The 23,755-nt window shown below is 46.6% G+C and overlaps 1 protein-coding gene across 1 annotated transcript; it reads left to right on the plus strand.

Annotated features, from left to right (window-relative positions):
- Window positions 1–205: 205 nt before the first annotated feature.
- MPLKIP (M-phase specific PLK1 interacting protein) lies at window positions 206–22,779 on the plus strand. Its single transcript, XM_085607432.1, has 2 exons — window positions 206–727; window positions 21,733–22,779. Exons 1-2 carry the CDS (start codon window positions 302–304, stop codon window positions 21,934–21,936), a joined length of 630 nt encoding a protein of 209 aa, XP_085463558.1. The 5' UTR covers window positions 206–301; the 3' UTR covers window positions 21,937–22,779.
- The last annotated feature ends 976 nt before the right edge of the window (window positions 22,780–23,755 follow it).

Consider the following 23,755-nt stretch of genomic DNA (forward strand, 5'->3'; position numbering starts at 1 on the left):
CTCCTCTTGTGGATGGTAAACAAAATAATGTCATGAGCAATGCCAATAGCTCTAACTTTAACAATGCCGAGACCATTGCATTGTAAATGCTTGTTAAGTGCTAGAATTAGGAAGAGCATGTGACGCAATAGCACCCTGTTGCTATGGGTCATTCTTCTAATGGCATCGAGTCACTTCCTCGCCCTGGCGTCGTCGTAAGAAATCTTATTTCCGTTTCCGGTGGTATCCAGGAGGATTTCCGGCGAGCTTCTCTTTTCCATCTTCGATTCGGTGTTCGTCTTTGCTGCCCGCACGCCCCGTGATGCAGAGGCAGAGCTTTCGTCCGCTCACCCCTCCCTGCCCAGTTGGAGGAGGAGGAGGGCCTGGTGGTTTTCGCAGCCCCACTGTCCCCCCTCCCAGTGGTGGGCAACAGCAGAGCTACTCTACCATGCCGCCCCCGTCGCGGGGCTTCGGAAGCCCCCACACGCCGCCTTACGGGCAGCGGCCTCGCATGTACGGGAGCGGGCACTCTCCTCGAGGAGGAGGAGGGGCGGGCGGTGGTTCTGGAGGCTACCACGGTGGCAGGTTTGGGAGCCCGTCCCCGGGCCAGTCTCCTCCCAACAGGCCCAGCCCGCGCTACCATACACCTCCTTACGGCAAGTCTCCAGGTGGTTCACAGCAGAATTACTACCAGCAGCAGCACCGTAGCAGCGGGGGTTATTCCCCGGGCCAGCAGAGGAGCTTTCAGGTACGGACCATAAAGCTCCGCAGGGTCACAAAAGGATGACAGTATGTCTGGAGCATCAACCCCTCATCGACCTATATTCACCTCTGGCTGGATGTGTGGTGGGTCCTCCTTCTAAAGCACCACCACATTAAATCATTCTTCCTTTTCCGGGAGTTTCTTTCTCAATGTCGTCAGAAAACGTTCATGCCCTATTTAACATCGGTTGAAGTTCCTTAAAATGAGCAATCGCTTGAAAGATTGCCTTGCCTTAATAGATCATATTACCACAGCCGTATTATTTCCTTATGTAGAGAGGACTTGTTGCTTCCAGGATGGACATTTTTCTCATCTGGTTATCATTTTGTTTCACATGAAGTCAAGGGGAGCACTACTTTTCTGTCTCGTCGATAACCTTTGTTTTTGGCCCCGTTCGCGTGTTTTACAAATACATATATTTTTTTTCTTAACGTAATGAGTATTGTTAATCATGTTAGCACGTGCGGGTTTTGAATTCTAGAACTCACTTATGGCAACCAGGCTTTAGGTGTAGCTCAAAGGAGGGAGCCAATGCGAGACGCTATTTTCGTTAAAGGGGCGGTTTTGAAGGTCAATTTGCTGGAGTTAAGAGTCTGAGGGTTTTCTAGATGACGCAACAAGTTTTGAATTTGACGTGGGCTGGTGCTGAGGTTCTGCGCTGATCAATAAAAATGTAAGCGACTTGGTCCCTTTTTTCCGCGTTAAAATAGGAGTAATGTGGTTGTATTTTCCTGTAGCGTGTGATTAGACGCCGCAGCGTAAGTAGCAGCATTAAGTGGTATATTAAAGGTCTAATGTTTACTCTGAAAAACTGATAGTACAATAGCTTGTACAGTAGTTCAGAAGTTAGTTGGCTGATAGCAGGTTGCGTGAGCTGCCTTCGTTACGTTAGCATTCAATATATTTATATATTAAACCGTGCTTCAATAGCATAGTTCTGTCGTTTCTAAGCATTGTCAATCGTTGCGCCCAGTACTCCGTTTAAGAGTACTCGTCTTACTGACTGTCCAAGGATAAAGCTAGAGTTGTCATTCCTGTGTTTAGAACTTGCCACAAGTGATGCTGCAATCAATGTACCCGGCCATGATGTTGCTGACTGCTTAGAGTTCAGCAGCTAAGTGGGATTGGGAGCCTTCAAGGTTCCTGTCTAATTACTATTAACGAATTTCGCTTCGGTTGGATCTTTAATGAAGGTAAACAACATATGTTTTAATTGAATTTTTAAACTCTGTTACATGGTTCACTGCTAGGCCTCAGCAGGATCTGAGATGATGTGGTCAAGTGCTGATTCCCTGCGGCAGAAACTGGGTGTTAAATTGGTTGATTGGCATTTCCAGAGTAGTCAGTGGATATTTTGAGCGGATATTCAGTCTCCCCTCAACCGCTGGCCCTTTAACTCCTTCCAGATTATATACCCCGAAATTCCCTCTGTCAATCAATATTCAATACGAGGAGGTGGAACAAGCCTTAAAAGCTAGCAAAAATGGTAAAGCCCCGGGCCCCGATGGGGTCCCAATTGACTTTTTTAAATTCATGACGGACTTATGGCTTCCAATTTTAACCAGGGTTCTACAAGCTTCTTGTGCAGTAGGCCCCATTGATTCCTGGACTAAATCAATTCTTGTCCCCATTTTTAAAAAGGGGGACCGTCACTTGCCATCCTGTTACCGACCTATTTCCTTATTAGACTCACTCGGGAAAGTGGCCGGGCGTATTATCCTAGAGCGCTTGCAGCAATGGGCACTGGAAAACAAAGTTCTTTCTGATCTTCAGTATGGCTTTCGCGAGAGCTTGGGAACTACAGAGCAAGCCCTTAACCTCTCCTTGATGATAGACAAATATGTTAGTGCTAAAGGAGGGGCCCTCTACTTGGCATATGTGGACCTCTCCGCAGCATTTGACTGTGTCAATCACGCCAAACTGTGGATCATCCTGGAGAATATGGGAATAGAGGAGCCCCTAATACTTTTCCTGCGCGGACTGTACTCAGGTGCTACAGCCCGTGTGAGATATGGCTTGGGGGGTGAGGTGACAAAACCGTTTAGAGTAGAGCACGGTGTTAGACAGGGATGCGTCCTGGCCCCATTTTTATTCAACTTATACACAAACGGCTTGGAGAAAGCCATGCTATCTGGGGCAAAGGACCTCCCCACCATTAACAACTGTCCCATACCGGCCCTACTCTACGCGGATGACGCTGTAGTTCTGGCGCGAACTCCGCTTGAACTGCAGCGTTCCCTCACGAAATACCATTCATTTATGGAGAACTTGGACCTGAGGATTAACATTAAAAAAACATTTATAATGTTCCTCGGGTCATCGAAAAAGAACAAAATGTCTATTTCTGTAGATCACCAAAAAATAGAGAGCACTAACACGTACCCTTACTTGGGTATTGTTTTCAATCAAACTTGCTCCTGGAAGAGTGCCATCGAGTCTAGAAAACTCACTTTTGCAAGAACAACTGCCGCTTTGGTTAATTTCGCCAGCAAATTAGGTAGACGACCCACTGTTGAACTCCTGGAAATTTACAAGGCAAAATGCATCGGTAGTGTAATTTATGGGGCGGGTGTGTGGGGCTACGCTATGATTGACGAGGTCCAAAGGGTGGAAAACAGATTCCTAAGATTCCTCCTTGCAGCCCGCGGTCTACCTCAACCTATGTATGCCATTTAGAAGTAGGATTGCCCTTTGTAGCAGATCTAATAAGGATCCAACCTTTGTTACTATGGCACCGCATTTGGACCTCTATAGACACTACCTTTACCCAAGGGTTCATAAAAGACTGTATCGCCTTGGATAGAGTACATAAGGTTAGATGGATTGCCTACGTAAAGAGATTCTTAAGTGATCTGGGCATGATCCAGTATTATCTTTCCCCCTCGAAAATTGCTGAAATTCCTAGGAAGCAATTTAAAAAGTTGTGCCTCGCTCAGCTTGAATCCCTGAGGTTAACTAGCGAAGCCCACAAACCCACAGTTCAATACTCCTTATTGACCCAAACGACCCTCTCAATGCAGCCCTATCTGACTTTTAACGTTACTGAATATGAGAAATCTCTTTTAACAAGGCTTAGACTGAATGTTTTTCACCATTCGGTTACCTTTCCTATCTCTAAATCTTGGGAAAGACATCTTCAACCTTGTCCTTGTGATATGAGTTCTTCTCAATCCACAATGCATACAGTAATGTTTTGTAAATTTTACAACGACTTGAGAAAGCGGTGGTTAACCCCGATTTTTAAAATTTGGGGTTTACGTAGATGTCGTCCCGCTTTCCTTGTCTTGCAACTATTGGACACCGAGTTGTTTGCTAAACAAACAGTTATTTTTTTGAAATTGGTAGTGAGACATAGGCAGAATTTGTGACTTGTTAAATAACTTCTTTTTAAATATTTCTTTTTTTGGTTTTAATATGTATCCTTCTTTATTCCTTAAAGCTTTTGTCAATTGTTTTTCTATGTACTTTTATGATTGCCTTTTTGGCTCCCGAATAAAGATTGATTTGATTTGAGTAGTCAGTAGCCCACCTAGAGGTTCCATGAATTGAATGAAAATATCTGGAGTGAGGCTGGGACTTTGTGGATATCCAAAGAAGAGTAGGAAAGGTAATGGGATTAAGGGGGTAGTAGACCACCAATTTATCAACATTTTGATCGTGTTTCGGGAGTACAAGTGGGCCCTGGTTACTTTTCACAGAAGTAGGCAACATGGTACTCAGGATAAGGTGCTGACCATGTTCTATGTGGGTGGTATTTTCTGGGGGCATTTTTAATTGCGTAGTGAAACGAGGGCAATGTAAATGTATACCCGGTGACTAAGGACCATTGGGGACCCTTTGAGGTAGAGTTTCTATTTAGTTGATGTATACATGGAATGATAGATTTGTATGAGCTGATGTGTATCGCCGTTCGTGTAAACTCATTCACTTGTTATGAAGTGATTGATGTCTGTTTTGTCACCATTTTGCACTTAACAAACGATACAATCAACATATAGCTTGTGTATATTTATGTTTGATCTCAATAAGTGTTTTATTTTTTATAATTCGTTGTCATTACTTGGCTGTAGTACAATTTATCTCGAATTTTACCTTTTGGCTAAAAATAACTGCTCATTAATCATAAGTTGGAACTTAAAATGGGGTTTAACTTAATGTTCCCCACCGTGATGTGGATTCAGTTATTCGGTTCGGAATGCAGACCTTTGACATCATTTGTGTGCCAGAACAACTGCCACAAATCCCCTTACTTAAATGCCTTCAGTAGGACAAAAACGTGTGTAAATCACATGTTGAATCATTGTTCGAAGGCAGTAAACCAGTAGAAACTCGCCTAATCCCTCGCAAACGATATACCAGTACCAACATAAATAGTGTCAGGAACTTGGCTGTGACTTTTTAGCATGGTCGTCTGTTTTGACTTGCTGAACCTTCTCCAAGCAGAAGTATCTATGGCGCTTCTGCCAATCAAAGGAAAACTGATGAGCTCTCTGGCAAAATAATTTACACCTTGCAACTCTTAACATAGACATTAGAAAAAGTAGGGCTCGCATTCAGCGTTAATGTACGTTTACAGATTTTGCATGTCTATTGAGTCTTGCTGAATATTAACCCTTCACCAAGTACAGAACGTCCCCATAGAACACAACCGGTTCTTTCATTTGGTTTATTCTTTGCTGATAACTAACCTCATGCAGTGCTTGGATCCCCAATTTTGAGAATTTGCAATCTCAATCCCCCTCCGATTCTGTTAAGATGTTTTTTTTCTGCTGTAAACACTACAGTGACATTTAAGTGGAAAAACGCATTGAACTTTGGAACATGCCTTCTAAAAATTCCATTTCGGACTGGTTAAGTCCTTCTTCTTCTTCTTTTTGTTTTTGTTTTTGTTTTTTTTTATGGTGGTTAGTTTCTGCAGAAATATTTATACATATTACAAACTTAATACAAGTTTAGATTCAGTGGCGAAGACACATTTTCCATGTTCTTTCATGCACTGCTGTGTTATTTGGTTCCTTATCCGCATACATTGAAGAGTAAAAATACGCTTTTGCACGTGGGAAGTTGCTGTCATTCATTCAGTAGCAACAAAAAAAAAATCGCCAGTACACATTAAGGTTTACCATACAGTGAGTTCCCCACACCAGTTGTTGTTGTGCGATAGTTTTCGAGCATGCTTACTTTGGCCGTGGCAGCTATCTTCAAAAGTATTCTATTGAAGAAAAAATCATTTATGCACTCAAATTCTAGTTGACTAAATATTCTTAGCTTTGCCGGTGATGATGACATGTGATAGATTCACTTTAAAATGTTCCTGTCTTTCAGAAATGATACTGATTGGTGGCTGCTGTGCTGCCACGTTGCCACATTTTATGGGTGATGCCATCAGCCAGTCTGCCTTTTAGCCAATAGCCCTTTGGGTTTTATCTTAATTTTGTTCTATTATAAGCTCGGGCTCCAGCCTTTAGCATGTGAAGTGCTACTGGCTCATAAGCTAGAATAATTTTGGGCGCTATTCTTCTTGATATGGGGTCCTTAAAGACACATTTGTATAGCACATATATTGAGCTCCATACCATGAAGCCACGCTCTGAAGCACATGTTGCACCCTATAACAGAGTAGTGCTCTATTGCCATCATAAAGACTAGTCAAGGTTGGCCAGCTGAGCAAAATCCATACAATCTTTAAAGGGTCCACATTTCGCTTAGTGTCTGTTTAAAGGTGGGCCACATTTTGAGCTAGGGTTCTCACTCCCAACTCCTCACATGCTTCCGAAGTAAGAGGATCACCAGTTGTTGGAGTCCTACGTGGACTGTGGCTCGCATCTTAGACTGGCATCCTTCACTCCTCCAAATAATCCAATACTTTTTCCTCAGATTCTAGAGACCATAGCATACTCGTGCCCTTCTAGAATTTCCTCCCAGAAAAGGCCAACTTTCATTATTAGTAGGGAAACAGTATTTCAGGGTAAAAACAGACTGCAGTGAATGAAGACTTACCATGTTTCCAGTGTTTCAACTAGCTCAGAAGCAGTAAGGTCTGTGTTCTCTACCTTGGCCTATAAAACAGCAGTCACACACACATAGTCAGTGTTGGAAGTAGTTAAAGGATTCATTAGTAGGGGTGAAGGGGGCCAGGTAAAGGAGGAACTACAGGCGATAGGATTTGTACATTTCAGCCTTGGTTAAGGGTAATGTGGGTTACACTAGTTAAATTAAATGTATAACTTTTAACCTAGTTTACTACGGAATACACTACAATAAAAATGGCAGGTATGGCGTGTTTTTTGTTTAAAAATTAATATGTATACATTGAAGTAATTCACTTACCTTGTTTTATTCACATTTATTTTATAAGCTAATTTGCTACAACAATTGATTAGTTATGGGTTCATGGAATATTTAAAATTGACATTTATAATGTACATAAAAATATTTCCCCAAATGTTAATATAAACTTGGTTAATTTTACCTATACACTTGCCTGTAGGCGTTTCTCCACCCGATGGCTAGAAAAACATTACACTCAAAATTCAGTTTTATGAGGCCCCACTCCCTCGTTGGAAGGGGTGCTGACATGTAGATGTAAATCTCTACTTGGAAATGGTGAATATCAAAACTGTTGGAGAGTGACATCTAGGTGTAGGAGTGTAAATGCACATGAGTAAATACACAGATGTACTTGAATTGGGCCCTGTGTTCTTAACAATCCAGGTTACACACCCATTGCACGAGGACATGCATTGCTTTACTAACACACACATGGTTTACAGCTTGAAGCATTGCATTTCGAAGATTGAACTTATAGAATTCTTATAAGTACATTCAAAATCCCACACTTAAGATGTGTGAACCATGTGATTGGCTGCTTGTTCTAAAACGTTCCAGGCATGCAGAATTTCTAGAACTTCAAAGTGACATCAACACTGGCAAAGTAATTTACGTGCCACTTGGATCAAGTATAAAGTCAAACATTTTGACCCTCTGTTATTAGTCATCACAGATTTATTTTTCGTCGGTGCCAGGTGAATTTGATTTTGGACATATCTGCTTCCTCTTGCAGACATGTATGCTTCCTTGGCAGACATTAATCTGCATTCGATGAACGAAACTGGTGTTGGTAATGTGGGGAATGTTTGGGTGTTTACAAAAGTTTTCAATGTTGTGACCCAACCTGGAAGCATGTCAAAGACTTAGAAAAGGCAAAGAGGAAGAGTTCTAGCATGCTGCAAAGCGAACATTCTCCTAATTAATGGGGTTGGATGAGATGGGGTTTCTCCCCCTGAAAAGGGATTTCAAGAGACATTAGTTGTGTAAAAATACACCTTTACGGTATATTTATTTGTGTTAGTCTGCTAAGTAAAAGCACAAAAAGTCAAATTAAAGAAGGCCTCCTTGAGATCCATGAATTTTGTAGATTTGCAGTAGGCCATATTAGTTTTGTGACATCTTGGAGTAGGTCATGTACTCAAACGTACGCGGGAATCTTGAGTAGGTTTATAACTTTTACATAACCTTCTGAAAATTGCAGATGGCTGTACGACCAAATCACAAACTTGGAACATATTTTCAGCATTGCCCATTATCCTGCATTGAATGTCTCTTTGAAGTTGGTGACCAAACTAGTCCTTCCCCAGGTGGGACTATCAAATCAAAAACCTTTCATATTTTTCACTGAAGTGTTAATGGCTATCTTTAAATTACCCTAAAAAAGGACAAGTCAATCATGAATTTGTATGCATTTTTTTTTAATAACCAAATTTTATTGATTTCCAACAAGGACACGTAAAACATTAAGGAGATGAAAAGACTAGCCAAACACATCACTGCCATTTCCATCGCAACCATCGGCACTCCCAGCCCATTACTAAGAGGATACCGAATTCGACGAACGTAAAAGGCTGTAGTGTTCCATCCCCTTCCCCCCCAGATGCACTCATGTTTGCGAGTGCAACCCTGGGCCACATAAATGGGTTCTTCCGATGAGGCACATTGGTCCATTCCCTTTCTCCACGCAGTCAATGCTGGTGGAGTTGGCCTTTTACAGTTTCAGACTACACCTCTTTTCGCCACTACTGTGGCCATCACAGTAAAATCTCCCCCCCCCCCTCTCCTGTATTGCCACGGTCGTCCAGCATACCTGTTAAGGCTTCCTTTGGTGTAAGTGTATGTCCTAAAATCAATGAAAGGGGGAGGCTATGCTTTCCCAAGTATAGTGCATTCGGAGGGCAGTACCATGTCATGGAAAAAGTCTGCATCTGGCCAGGGGCATTGGAAGCTGGTTGTGGATGATTGCTTCCCGGCTACCTTAACTTCCAGGGGGTTATGTATGTGCAATGAAGTAGCGCATCTGGATCAGCCTGTGTTGGGAGGATATTGCAATCTTGTGGGGAGCTAATTACCAATTGCTCCATACAACCTCCAGCAGTACTCAGATAACACCGCCGCTATCTCTTCCGTGTGCAGGACCCCAGCCGTATTGAGGATTTTTGGAATCACCATGGTGGATTCTCATTTCATGGCTAACCAGTAAATCAATTTACCAGATTTATCGCCCATCTCATAGACCCGCTAGGTGGAGGCCCTCCAGTGCTGTCTGGCCTCCTCCAGAGCGGTGTGTCTAAGGGTGGAATTGGCTAGTTTCAAATGGTCTCAGTGGGGTCGAGCACAAGCTGTCGTTCCAGCCTGGGTGTTCGGTGCTCCAGGTCAACCATGCTTTGTCGCTTGCCTTTCGTTTGTCGAGTCGTCTAAAGTACCCGTTAGCTATTCCCTGGATTGTAGCCTTCCGGACAGCCCAAAGCGTAATCGCAGAGGGGACTGGCCCCGCATTAGTTGTGAAGTATTTGCAAAGTAGGCCTGTGGTTCTGCGATTAGGAAGGTTTTGCATTTCTCATCCTGGGGAAACCAGGTGCTGAGCTGCCACACAGGGCACTGTGACTATGGCTGCCTAACAATTTGGATTGGGGGGGAGGGGGGAGGCTGTTTCCCAGCCAGTGCATAGCAGATTTTCATGCATATAACAATCCAGCGCGAAATGGTCTGTTTCTGCACTGCTCAACCTTTTTTTTTTTTTTTTTTTTTTTTTTTTTTTATAGCTCCTGTGTACCCCACAAAGAGTTGGTTGTCCACCCAGAACTCTTCTGTGTGGTCAAGGTAGAACGACTGTGCTTTTTTTGGTTCCATATGGTTGAGACGCTCCTCTTCCTTAGAGGGATGCAGGGGAGCAAAAAGATGGGCAGATTGACCCAGATGGAATGGGGTCACCACTGTTGGTAAGAGTAAAGCACTGGGGCAAAGTGATACCTTATCCATAAACATCAGCATGTAGGGAGGCTTGCATGATAAAGCCAGCAATTCACTGCATGCCGGACACTATGAGAGAGGCACTACTTGTCACGGTTCTGAAACCCGGGAGGCCCCCAAACGTCTGCGGGTCCTACCGACCCCTTTCGTTGCTCAATGTGGACGCCAAGCTGTATGCTAAGGTCCTGGCCTCGCGCCTGGCTCTGCTGGTGCCGGAGCTCGTGGCCCCGGAGCAAGCGGGCTTTATCCCATCGAGGAACCTCACATATAACATTTGTACTGTACTGGGAGCCATGCAACATGTGCGCCCGGATTGCAAGGCTCTAGCGCTTTTCCTGGACATGGAGAAAGCATTCGACTGTCGAGTGGCCATTCATGGTGCGTGTCCTCCGTAAGGTTGGGCTGGGTGAGCCCTTCCTGCAGATTTTGGGAGCTTTGTACCAGCGCCCCACTGCTAGGCTGCGTATCGGGGACCGAGTCACGGACGCTTTTGACATCGGCAGGGGCACTCGGTAGGGCTGCCCCCTTTCCCCGCTCCTATATGCCTTGGTGGCGGAGCCTTTGGCCTGCGCTATCCGAGAATATCATAGATATGAGGGCATCTGCTTCCCCACCTATAAGATTGGCATCTCAACATATGCTGATGACACCCTCCTGTATGTCAGGGACCCGGAGGTGAATCTTCCCTCCATTCTCAGGGAGGTGGTCAGGTTCGGGGCGCTGTCTGGCCTTAAGGTTAACTGGAGTAAGTCGTTGGCGTTCCCTCTGTCGCCGGCGACGCTGCTGTTCCCCATGGAGTACCCCCTGCAGTGGACAACAGACTCGATACGGTACCTGGGGATTCAGCTGCACAGAGACCCGGAGGTGCTCCTTCGGGAAAACTATGGAGTGGCATACAGCAAGTTAGTTGAGGACGTGGAGTCCTGGAATAGGCTCCCCCTGACATTGCTGGGCAGAATAGCAATCATGAAAATGGTAGTCCTGCTGAGATTCCTGTTCCTGTTCAATAATATCCCGATTGTGCTATCCAAGGCGTTCTTCAAGCAGCTAAAACAAACGCTTATTGCCCTTGCCTGGGGTGGCAAGCAGCCTAGAGTGCGATGGGAGGTGTTGACACTACCGTACGAGCTGGGGGAACTGGGGGCGCCGGACTTGGAACGGTACTACCGAGTCGCGCAGGCGGCGCATCTACATACGTGAATTCATGCTGACCCGGGGATCCCTCACGTGATCCTTGAGAAATTGTTCGCGGACCCGCTGCCCTTGCCGGCGATTGCCTTTCAGCAGGTGGATCATAGGGTGGGCAGCCTGGACTCCCTTAAGGCCACGACTCACGCTTGGCGGGAGTTGGCGACAGCCCGGGGCAGCGAGATCTTGTACTCTCCGTTGTTGCCGGTGGAGTGGGCGGTGTGGCTCCCCCCGCTGCGAGAAAAGGGTGTGATACGGGCGCTGAGCAAGTTGGGCATTTCGCGGATGGAGGATCTGTTCGTTAACGGGGTGGCCAAGACGTGGGACCAGCTTGGATCGGCGCCGCCGATTCCCACGCCACTACAGCGATTTCAGTTCCACAGAGTGCGAGCTGCGCTCTCGGTCATTCTGGGGCCGGGGATGGCGGAACCCCCGGAGGTTCTGGAACTCACCTATGTAATAAAGACCGCGGCGTCTGCCAGGCTGGTCACTACTCTCAAACGACTGGGGGATCAGCATATACCGCACCGGTGCGGCGCGGCGAGACTTGCATGGCAAACGGACCTCAGCATGGAGATCACAGATGATATGTGGAGGTACTGCTGCGCCAGCACCAAGACGGTCTCATTAAATGGCCGGCACCGATTGGTGCATTTTAAGTTCTTGCAGCGCGTATATTGCACTCAGCAGAGATTGCATAGGTATGGGCTGCGTCAGTCTGCGGAGTGTGAGCGCTGCCACTACCCGGAGGCAGATTTCATGCATATGGCCTGGCGCTGCCCGTGGGTCGCCAGGTTCTGGGCAGAGGTTTTCCGGGAGCTCAGTAAGATACTGGAAGTGGAGATTCCCCCTAGCCCCGCTTTGGCGTTGCTGGGGTACTCGACCCCTCAAGCCGGCACTGCGTCGACTAGCGGACATTGCACTGTTAATAGCCAGGAGAGTGGTGGCGATTTGCTGGATGAGAGGACCTCTGCCCACCAAAAAGCGATGGGCCAGCGACATGCTGTATTGTAGTACGCAAGCAGAGATATACAGCGAATTGCTTCCGCCTAAAAGCTGCCCCAAGAATTTTTGGGGGCTGTATAGCGCGTCGTTGAAGCCAGGGGACCCTGAGGTGGATAGTCAGGGGGGGACACAGAATGTAGAACCCAGTGGGGGCGTGATAGCGGGGGGAGACGCTGACCTCGGTCGTGAAGCCGGGGAGGGGCGCCTGGGAGGCACGTAGTAGTACAGAATGGTAGAGAGCGCTGCATGCGGAGAGTGCGGATAGCCGAGTTCCTAGATCGACTGGGTCGGGTTCCCGACTGGACCATATTAGGGGTGAATGCGCTGTCAGGATGATTGTAGACCGACTAAGGGTGGGCACTTTGTCTATGCGCGCTGGGATGGCGGGACGACAGAAGCGTGCGAGCATTTCAGAGACACGGGCTTTCGGCGGTGAGTGGGGTGGGTGGGGGGGGTTAGTGTAACGGTTGGAGCTTTCAGGGGCGACGCTAGAGATGTGGGTAGAGCGGGGAGTCTGCCACAGATCCGGCTGTAGCCGAGACATTGCTTGGGTGCTATCAATTTATTGATGATGGGAACGCCGCCGGTCCTCCGGGATGTCGGCTAAATGGCTGTGTAAGTGTGACCTCTACTACCAGCACGAGGACTTCCCCCACCCTCTGCGTTGCAGTACGCCCGAAGGGCGATTGTTCCTGTATTGCTCTTGTGTTAACCCCTTCCATGCCCATGACGGAACGGTTCCGTCATGAGCATCGGTTGCGCTGTGCTCATGACGGAACCGTTCCGTCATGGCCCCGCCCGCGCTCGAACCCTTCAGCACCGCGGGGGAATTCCCGCCGCGCTGAAGGGGTTAATAAAGGTTTTTTGAAATAAAAAAAAAAAAGCCAGCAATTCACTCACCCTGTGGACAGATGTTACTGCCACTGTAAAGGCTGTCTTGCTAGTAAGCAGCCAGGGGACAATTGTGCAACAGCTCGAAGGGAGCAATCCTAAGGTATGTGAGAACCAAATCAAGGTCCCACTGCGGCATTACAAAGGGCATAGGTGGAAACATGTACAGGCCTTTTTAAGAAACTATTTATAGTAAGGGACTTTAATAAAGAGGGTTGGTCAGGCAACCACAAGAAAGTAGACTGCATAAAGATAACCCTTGAGAGTACCTAATGCAGAGCCCTGCTGGGCAAGGGTAAGAATAAAGAGAAGAATGTTAGACAGAGAAGCAGAAAGATGGTCCATAGTCCTTTCTGTACAATATTTTACACATTGTCAACTGCAGGTGTATACCGTCTAAGTGGAGGGGCCCCAGGCCAACAAAATAACATTACATACTTCAGGAGAAAGATAGAAAGCTATCGACTATCGCTGCCCAATCTCCACCCAAGGAGGCTGAGAGTTGACCGGTTTGGGTGGAGGACCCTCACCAGCTGCCACAAAGGAAGATCCTCCTAAAGAGGCAGTCTGATTGGAGGATCGATGCTCATTTGAAGTTCTGGATACCAGACTCTCCATGCCCAGTCTGGAGACACACAAGTGAATTGGGCCCAGTTCTTGATCTTCTTGGGAACTCTGGGCCGAAGTGGTATGGGCAGAAACGTGTACAGAAGGCCCGAGCTCCACTTGCAACAAAAAGCGTAGCAGGGCGATATACTGCTTGAAAACTCCAGTGCGCAAAATTACCTACATTACTCTTCGGAGGCGAACGGATCTAACCAAGGTTCTCCCCACTGCTGAAAGACATTGCTCCACCTCAGACTAGAGACTCCATTCGTGATCCGCTATGCATTGACTGCTGACTTCGTCCGTCCTGCTGCTCACAGAACCTGCGAGGTTTTGAACCACCAAGGTTATGCCCTGCGGTTCCATCCATGTCCAGAGACGCAGGGCCACTTGACAAAGGGTCCATGACCTTGCCCAGCTCGTTGCAATACCACATGGCGGTGGTGTCAGTGAACACTTGCACTAACTTCCCCTTTACAAATTGATGTAGAGCCTTGACTCCGCCGGAGACCAGTGTCCCCTGATCTCTACCTCTCCCAGATGGTCGCCCTATCCCACGAGTGACTCATTGGTCACTACTGTGAGATCCGGTTGGGGAAGAGAGAAGGGTCTGCCTCTGACCCAATTGCAGTTCAACCGCCACTGCTGGTCTTTTGCAGTTCCGTCCGAGATCTGGACCACATCCAAGAGATTCATCTGATGCTGTGCCCTCTGGAACTTCAAGTCCCACTACAGAGCCTGCATATGCGATCTGGTATTTACCAGCAGGTTCCATGAGTCCCAGCAATCTGAGTCATTCTCACCGAAATCCAGGATAGCGGCTGAAACAGCGGTATCATAGCCTGAATATCCTGGACTCTGCTCGGGAGGATAAGCACTTTATCCAGAACAGCTCTGATGAAAGGGAGCATCTGAGAAGGAGTCAGGTGTGACTTCACCACTTTTATAGAGAAACCCAGTGAATGCAGAAGGTTAACTGTAGTCTGGAGGTGTGAGACCACTGCCAGTGGCAAAGGCGACATAAACTGCCAGTCGTCAAGATTGAGGGAGACAAGACACCACTATCCTGCGCAGATGAGCTGCAACCACCGCCATCACCTCGGTGAACACCCGTGGGCCGCTGGTAAGCCCAAATAGAAGCACTGTGATTTGAAAGTGCATGCGGCTTACCTTGAGCCACAGGTAACACCTAGGGGGCAGGTGGTATGGTGATGTGAAAATACGCATCCTGCAAGTCCAGAGGTACCAATCACTCTCCTTGGTCTAGGGCAGACAAGATCCGAACCAACATGAGCATCTTGAATTTCTCCTTTTTGAGGAAGAGATCGATGGTCCGAACATCCAAAATAAACAGTAGCCTTTTGTTCTTTTTTGGAATCAGAAAGTAGCGGGAGTAGCAACCACTGCCTACTACTAAAATCGGGACACTTTCTATAGCTCCCTTGGCAAGGAGAACAGTAACGTACTCTTGAGTAATACTAGATGATCCTCTGCCAGTTGTTCTTGAGTTGGAGGTAAAGGAGGAGGAAAATAAAGAAAGGAAAGAGAATAGCATTCCTGAATGATCTGCAACACCCATTTGTCCAATGTTGTGGACCTCCAGCAGACGAGATGTTGTTGAATTCTTGTCCGGCTGGAGTAACATGGCGTTGCAGAACCAAACGAGGAATGTTTGGAGGCTGAGTGACAGAAAACTTCTGGCTACCATTCCAAGGTTGGAATGAACCGCGTCGATGTCCGTGCACTACTTGGGGAGTCTGTGCAGGATGGTGGCGGGGATATGGCTGACGCAGGTGAAACCCCCTTTCATTGCCACAAAAGGAGCGAAAGCTAATCGGGCAATGAGGTGTAACCGAGGCCCAAGGACGAGACCATAGCACTGGATGCCTGGAAGCGCTCCAGGGCAAAAGTCCCGTCATAGGACATCCATGAGGTTAGCCTGGAAATCACCAGAGAAGCCAGATGTTCTCAGCGAGGCGTGGCGCCGCAATGCGACGGTCCATGAAACCGATCTGCCCAGCAAGTCAGTTGTGTCTAAGCCAAACCCGATAGCTAATTGTGCTCCATCTCTCCCATCCTTCACTGCCTGGGAAAGCACGGCACAGTCCTCCTCTGGGACCTGTGGCGCCTCTTGTGGAAGTATTTCTCAAAGGGTGTATGTGAAACGTCCAAGGAAGCATGCTGTATTCACCGACCCGAATGCCAGGCTGGTAGAAGAAAACCTTTTCTTCCCAAGTGCGTTCAACCTTTCGGATTCTCTATCTGGAGGAGTTGAAGGGAATGTGCCATGGGATGTAGAAACATGAACCACCAAGCTCTCCGGGTTGGGGTGTTGGTTGAGGAACCTTGAATTCCCTGGGGAAGGGTGATGGGCATGAGATTGTCCTATTCATAGGAGCGCCTCTGTTAGGCTTGGACCAAGCGCCTAGAAGGACATCTTAGTGCTTCATTAAAGGGCAAAAGGGGTTTGGATGTGGAAGCCCCAGGCTAAAGCGCCTTGGTCAAGAGATCAGTCCTGACCTGCACCAAGGACACCTCCAGTCCAAGGACCTTATCTGCTCTTCTCCCCTCCATGGCATAAGATGCCCCCTTCTCCGTAGCCACATTAGGTGGAGAGAGTATACTAACATCTGGAGATATGTCCAGTCCACTGGCTTTTCCAAGATCCTCATACCAGTCCAGTTGCTCCACAAGAGTGTCTAGTTCTAAAGGGTCCATAGAGCCCTCCCAATCCTCACATATGCCTGAAACTTCTCAAAATGTACAGGCAGTATCGACCGACACCCACCTGACTCAGTTGGCTGATATCATAATGGGGCAAGCGCCAGAGACGGCGCCATAGTCATCGACTTTGGGTCTGACATCACGGAAGGTCTCGTTGGCACGACCAACGTCGTGAAATTCTGGCTCCTGGAAATGGGGGAAGGCGCAGAGTCTAACCTGGCTCCGGCTCTGCAGAATCATGCCTAGAGCGTTGATGCTCCTACCCAACTTGTTGAACGACCGACGAGGCAGTCAGTTTGGACTTCTTCTTCCTTTTGTGCCTCTTCTCAGTGTCCCGAGTACCTCGAGGGGGGTAAGAAAAGATCGCTCCCGCAAGGCAATGGCGCCATCGCCCGACAGTCTAAGCACGACTTGGTGTTGTGTTGCGTTTGAGGCACCACAAGCATACGAGGTGGGGGTCGGTTACGGACATTGCACAGAGACAGGCGCCACACGACTTGAACCCTGTACGTCTAGATAACCTCAACACACATCATTTTTGTTAGCAAAAAAGCCTGTCAGAGACAGATGGGTAGCTCTTCTCCGGATCAACTGGGGTGGAAAGAAAAAAACAGGCATGTGCACGCCTGCCTGGCGCCTATATAGGTGTTTGCAACCTCATAACTGACGCTAACGACGTTATGCAGAGCCGACCAGAGTGGGTATAATCTGGAAAAACCAGAATACTTGATGCCTGAAAGGTTGGTTAGTGAACCTGCTTTGCAGTCCTCACGTAAGCTGGCATCACTGTATCAATTAAGAAAGCGAGCTATCTGTGTGCATGGGCGCACCCGTCAGCAGGTACTGGGGTACAAACCGTGGCGATGAGTTGTCCTTTGGGATATCAGGAGGTCTTTGGGGTTTGAGGATTCTGACCCCTCTCGTAATCCCACAAAGTGCAAGTTGGAACGCGTTTTATTCTCTGCATCTTCGGCTCTTTTTAGATCGAGCCTGGGCAGCTGCAAGGCATGCTGTATTCGGGTATGGAGTTTATGCTCCGCCCACTCTCCGTCAGGCTTTTTCAAAAGCAGGGAGAAAAAAAATCTGTGCACTTTCTCAATATCAGCATCTAATAATTCGGTGTGCAACTGTTATCAACATAGTTTTGGCCGAAACCAGTTTGTTTAGTGCTGGAATTTGCAGAACGATTATTACTCGAATTTGGATCGGTGCATTAAAATAGTGTACGGAATATGTACGCTGCTTAAAAATAATGAATGTTAGCTTGATGCAGCAGGCGCTGTTTATGTCCAGGACAGTCAGCTGTGTATACTGTACGTAGGCCTTCATTCTGCCGATTTTTAGTTATTCCGAATTTTTTTCACAATCACCGGTTTGCCCTCGATCCTGGATTTCAAGATTTGCAGTAATTATTGCCATGCATGCTTTTGCTAGCAGAAAACGTTAATTTGGAGATTGAGCCGTCAGAACGTGCACTTATGCATTGACACCTGTTCTAAGATGCAGTACTCAGAATGACGTGGTATATCACGCCCTGCAGTGTCAAATTCACCGAGAGCATTTTTACCTCAGTAAATGCCTGGCAATTGGTAATGGAGCGAAAATAATGTGCGCAAAGAAAACTGATAACTCTTTTAATATGTGTCCAGCAAATGTATAGACGTCTTTGTAGAGTTAGGGTTACATTGTGCATTTTAATAAGAAAGGCACTTCAGTCGTGGAATAAAGCTCACCAGGCACCACAGATCTAAAATGTGGGTGCATATTCGATCTAATTGAAAATTTTGAGGCATGGTACACAATGTAATACTTTCCATTGGAAAATATCGCTGTTTTTATCAGAACATTCTGTGTGCAGTGGAGACTGCCCACATCTAAGGGGCAGCACATCAGCATTGTGTTACATGTGATAGATTGCATTATTCACTCCATTATGGCAGCCTTGGTTTCCTGGTTGTGCCATGCAAAGCATTAAGAAGCTTAGTATTGCAAAAACGATCATCTATAATTACTCATCGTATCTGCGAGAAACCTCACCCCCATCCTGTGAGCTCCACCCTTGCCCAGGGTTATTTCACTGACCTACTCCAGCATTTCTAAGTTTGTGTATTTGCCCCAATGTTTATGAACCCTACATACTATTTACCAACATTTCAGGTGGCTCTTTTGTGGACCAACCCCTTTGAAGACTGAAACTATTGTGCATGTATTGTTACCCTCCATTATACATCAGCATTCAGCTTCCAATTCTGCATGTCTTCTTTCTCTTACTAGTTATTATGTATTGGGGGTTTCCAATTCAGCTTCTTTCCTGGGAGTGAAGGATGAAGGATGCTTTTGCAACTTCTCGTTCCCATGATATTTACAGCTTATCTTCTTTCGTTATACCCAATTATTTTCCAGAGTAGCAGTGCCTTGTTTCCCCAGGCCAATTAAGTTCCAAATTATACCATTCTTCAATTGGTTGCCCGGTCTGGGTGAAATACGGGTACTGATGTGGTATAGCTGGATAAAGTTATTAGACATCGGGTCCTGATCCATAGGATGTGGCAGGCATTATCATCCGAGCCTGCTCCGGTACAAGCTTGAGGCATGGCCATGGAATGCTGACCTAAAATCTCAAACCCACCCCTTTATCCTCCTCATAGCTATCCACTATTTATTGTAGTCCCAGTCATTGGAGAGTGGTGTTGCGCCTCTCACTCAGTATCACCTGGGGCTCCTAACAAAAATGGTGTAACTATAGAATATCTGACTACGTTTTTTTGAGCTTGGCCACACTCTCCTTAACCCCTTCACCGCGGCGCGGGGGGGTGCGCAGTGCTCGTGACAAGCCCAGCTCGTCATGAGGCACAGTGGAGCTGTGCTCATGACGAGCTGAGCTCGTCATGACCCCACCCACTGATTGATTTCCCCGCACAGGCGGGCAATCAATCGCGCAGGGGCGGGCCACGACCGTTGTGACGAACCCAGTTCGTCATGAGCACAGCTCCACTGTGTCTCATGAGCATGCAAGCGGTTGAGGATGGTTACATCGTCCTCCATAGTAGTCTCCCCTCTGGTGATCCTGCCGGCAATGTTTCGCTGTCCTGATGTACTAGTGTGACATACATCTTGTCTTTCCCAATCCTGGTTTCAGGTGCCCCACGGGGATGCCTGGATGGCCTGCAGTACATCTGTGAGGTTAGTGGGTGTCTGTGGGTTCAGTTGGGTGGGGGTTGCACCCGATGGACCCGTGGCACACCCATGAGGGGTGGTGAATCCATCCATTTTTGTTTTTCCGTGGGCCTTTGATCCTTTATCAATCCCCCATGGCGTGGCAGTCCCCGTTTGGGGCTCTGGAGGTTTAAACCTCCAGTTGTATTGCAGAGGAATGTTCTGCCTGGCCCCCTCGTCCCTGACTGAGAGGGACATCGCATGCAGCCAGGAGCACTTTTAGAATGTCCATGTGGTCCCGAGACCAGTGGACGGATAAGGCGATTAGTCAGTAGGTGGTCCATGTACAGCCCTTCATTGTGCCGCCCCCACACAGATATAGGTAGCATCAAGGGTGGCAGGTGCTGTTCTCCTGGCCTTTCCCCCAGGTGTTAACTGCCCGTCATCATAGCAGTATACTTCAGAGGTATGTGGCCAGGAAAGGTGGCAGTGGGCACACACGGCCAGTCTTAGGTCGACAGCAATGACGCTTGGGCTACCTACCCTGCCTCCAGTAGCACTGGGTCATCAAGCACTGCTAGGTTCATACTATGCACATTCTCATCTGGTATATTCCTACATTCAGGCCTGGATGTTAAAGCGTGTTCACCAGGGCCAGAGCCCCGCAAAGGCAATCCAGCTCCTCTTGCACCGCCAGCGTTCTCAGTCACCCGGCGGCCCTCGATGTACTAGAAAGCCCCTCTGGGCTGTCACTCTGTCCATGGGCCAGTTAGTCCAATGCGGTGTCACCTGCCACTGTCACTACCCTCTGTTAGACAGAGGGAAGTAGGCAGTCAGTACACCTTCAGGCCTCTGAAGTGTGCCCACACCCGTGACCAGTCGCCCAAGCCACCACTCTCACCTCCCAAGGTAGGGCCCGGACGATATTAGACCTTTGAACTGATCCTCCTTGTCTCACCTCCAACTCCCCCCCCCCCCCCCCCCAACAGCCCTCTATCAAATCACTGCGTTAGCTGGCCCGATCTGCCTATCTCAGTCAGGCAACTAGGAGCAGAAGGGGTCGACCCTACACTCCTCCTCGCTGGCACAATGCAAACAGCATTGCTCCCGCGTGGTCCATCTAGTCTCTGCATGGCGTCGCACGGAGCTCCCATCCGCTACAGTTTAGAAAACCTCTCTTCAGAAGCCCACAAGAGCTTCTCCATAGCCGGGCTGCATACAGAGGCAGGGATGATGGTGGATATTGGGGTAGGCCGGGAGCACACTTGAAGTGCGCCTGCCATCTTGCTCAGGCAAGCCCCTTAACCCCTCTCCCCTCTACATTTTTATTGTGAAAAATTCAGTATCTTCATAGGGCATTCACGAAGCTCTTACTTGTTCACCCCCGTGTTTTAATGCTAGGTCGCATAATGTCTGGTTCTATTTATCTCGGATAAATACATTCTCAAAATTAACATTAAAATGTGTAGCTCCTCTTTCAGACTCAGGAGGTAGATAATGCGTGAAAGTAGCTTTCTGTGAATTTAACACAGTTTTCTTTTTTTAAACCGATCCATCACTGTCTATTGGAAAACCGTGCCTGTTGGCATTAGTAAAATGCTGATGCAAACTCCGAACCTTAAATGAGGAAAAGTGTGTGGAATCATTTTCTACATGTGTGGTAATGATTCCTGGATGTGGTGCTGTGATTACCATGATTGTGGTGGTGCCTCAACTATCTCACCAGTCTCTAAATGTAGGATGTCGCCTTGATACATAATGCCATGTTTTCTATTTGTAGTGCACCTCACTGGTCTTAATATCCACTTGCTTGCTTACAAAACACGGGTTTGTTTTTTATAGCCCCTCCCCCTAAAAAAACGCAAAATGCATGTAAGATTTAGTGCCCAGTTGCTTACTTATCTGAAGTTATTTTGCTTTTCCAATTTTATATTTATGTTGTGCCCCTTTGGGTAAACTTGTGTGCGTTTGTAAAACCTTTACTATCAGTCTTATGGCCCCTTACTGCTTTCAGAGTCTGGGTTCTCTTTTTAATGGTTCTGGGCTACTCTTTGGCTAAAAATGTTAATTAAAATTAACTGTCAATTGAATTTTGCCTCATGATCTTTTCTCCAAAGGGATCCCCTCGGACATCTACACCATTTGGTGCGACGCATGGCAGAGAGAAAAGAGTGTCTAATGATGTGGAAAACTTTTACAGACCATCAATGCTTGAGGACCCTTGGGCTAATCTAGCACCAGTTTCTATTAAAGACATAAACCAGCAGTTCAGCAATGAGCAAACAACATACACTGGCAAAAAAGGGAGGTATTTCAGCTAACTTTTCCAAAAGCCAAATAAACACATTTGCTGGGTAGCCATTGGAACTACATAATGAACAGTAATGAGGAACCTGGTTGCTCATGTTTTTATTTGAGAAGTCGTGCAAAAGTTTTATCAGACTTAATTTTATTTTTTTGTTTTATTGAATCGTGTAGTTCATTTCCTGCGAGGAGCAATGAACTGTGGTCAGAAATCTCATGTTTCTGGAAGTGCCTACAAGCTCTGGAGAACACACTGTTCTCTGATCACCAGCAAATTATTTTTGACTGCAGACAGTTCGACAAGTATATCCCGTTTGTAAAGTAGGCTAAGAGGCCTAATTTTATGTTTCAATTCATTCATTTTGGTATTTTTTTAATGTTTTTAAGAGACTTTAATGGTAGTGCACTTTGAGTTTGTAATTCCTTGTTTTCTGATGTGTAAGGATGTTCATTTTGGTGGATATCATTTTTTAATTTAATGTTTTTGTAGAATTCATGTCATTTAGCCGTTAATGTAAATATCATGTGATGGGACATAAGTCCTACCTATTTTTTTTGTTACACTTTTTGTAGCAAGTGATTGGCACACCAGCTCGGGATACAAGCGCATTGTTTGGAGAAATGTGCATTTACTAAACCAGCTTTTTAAAAGACACAACAGTTTCTGTATTCATAATTGTAAGTTTGATTTTTAGATTCAGATGCAGGTTAAAAACCAAATTAATCAGCAGACACTCGGCCATTGCAGAAAAAGAGTTTGGACCGCAGACCTAATTAACAAGAGGAACGTTTGTACAAATGTTTACAATGTTAAAAAAAAACAAAATAAGGGTGAAAGTAATTAAACTCATCCAAACCTCTTTCGTGTGAGAATTTGTGTGGTTAGTAATTTTTGTGTGGAATTTTATGGCAGTTGCTGCCCCCGTGCCTCCCCCCGGTCTGTCTCAAACCTGTTAAGGTTTATTAACTGCCTTTTTGTTTCTGCTTTTTCGAGTGTGGGAAGGGGGGGGGGCTGCAGATGCGGGGTTGTTGAAGAATCCGGAGCCCTGAATACGTTGCACGTCTTGGAACATTTTCTAACTATTTTACTCCTGCGAATGTAAAGCTTGGGGCCACTGGAATTATGCACTATTGCGTTCACAGCTTTTTTCGCATATTTATAGATGTTGAATTTGCCACATAATCTGCAGATTTTAACATAAATATTGTTTATAGCTCAAACAGTTCAGAAGTTACTAAAACATAGCAACAAGTTTTGCCACACAATGAAAAGCCCTTTGCAAAGGTTGACTGCCACTTCTCTATTGCTTATAGCTACTTTTCTGTATTTAAACTTGGACTAACACTGCTGCGTACCTTGGCCCTCCCTCTCCTGCGGCATGATTCCAGTGGCCCTGAGCATACCCTGATTCAACACGGACTAGTGCCAGTACGTAATTCTGGTTGTCTAATTGGACTTCCGCAGTCAGTTGTTCAGGGTCGTCATCTTCACATTTGGAATATGGACACACTAAATTAAATCAAGACCAAAACCTGCTTAGTGGCCTCACACTTTTTGCCTTCGTATTCTGGATGTGATTTTGAGTTTACACCTTATTTTGACTGCCTAGTTTGAGTTGATATTCTGTGGCCCATTCTTGGTCACGACCATGGACACTAAATGTCATCCTGAGTCCTAGCCAGTGTACCCTGTATTCTCTCTCTCTCTCTCTCTCTCTCGCTCCTTTATTTCTGGTGAATCATTGCTAAGGATCAGGGCTATGTTCAGAGTGCCAAGAAGTGCTTTTTTTACTCTTTTCTAGTGATGAAGTTTCCGCTCCGTGTCAACTCGCAAAC

The sequence above is a fragment of the Triturus cristatus genome, chromosome 5_2 (assembly GCF_964204655.1).
Source record: "Triturus cristatus chromosome 5_2, aTriCri1.1, whole genome shotgun sequence".
NCBI lineage: Eukaryota > Metazoa > Chordata > Amphibia > Caudata > Salamandridae > Triturus > Triturus cristatus.

Bases quoted from the DNA above. Each gene is read 5' to 3' on its own strand.
- MPLKIP (XM_085607432.1), top strand. From the start codon at position 302: ATGCAGAGGCAGAGCTTTCGTCCGCTCACCCCTCCCTGCCCAGTTGGA. The intron at 728-21,732 runs GTACGGACCATA...TTTTCTCCAAAG, and splicing joins GCCAGCAGAGGAGCTTTCAG to GGATCCCCTCGGACATCTAC.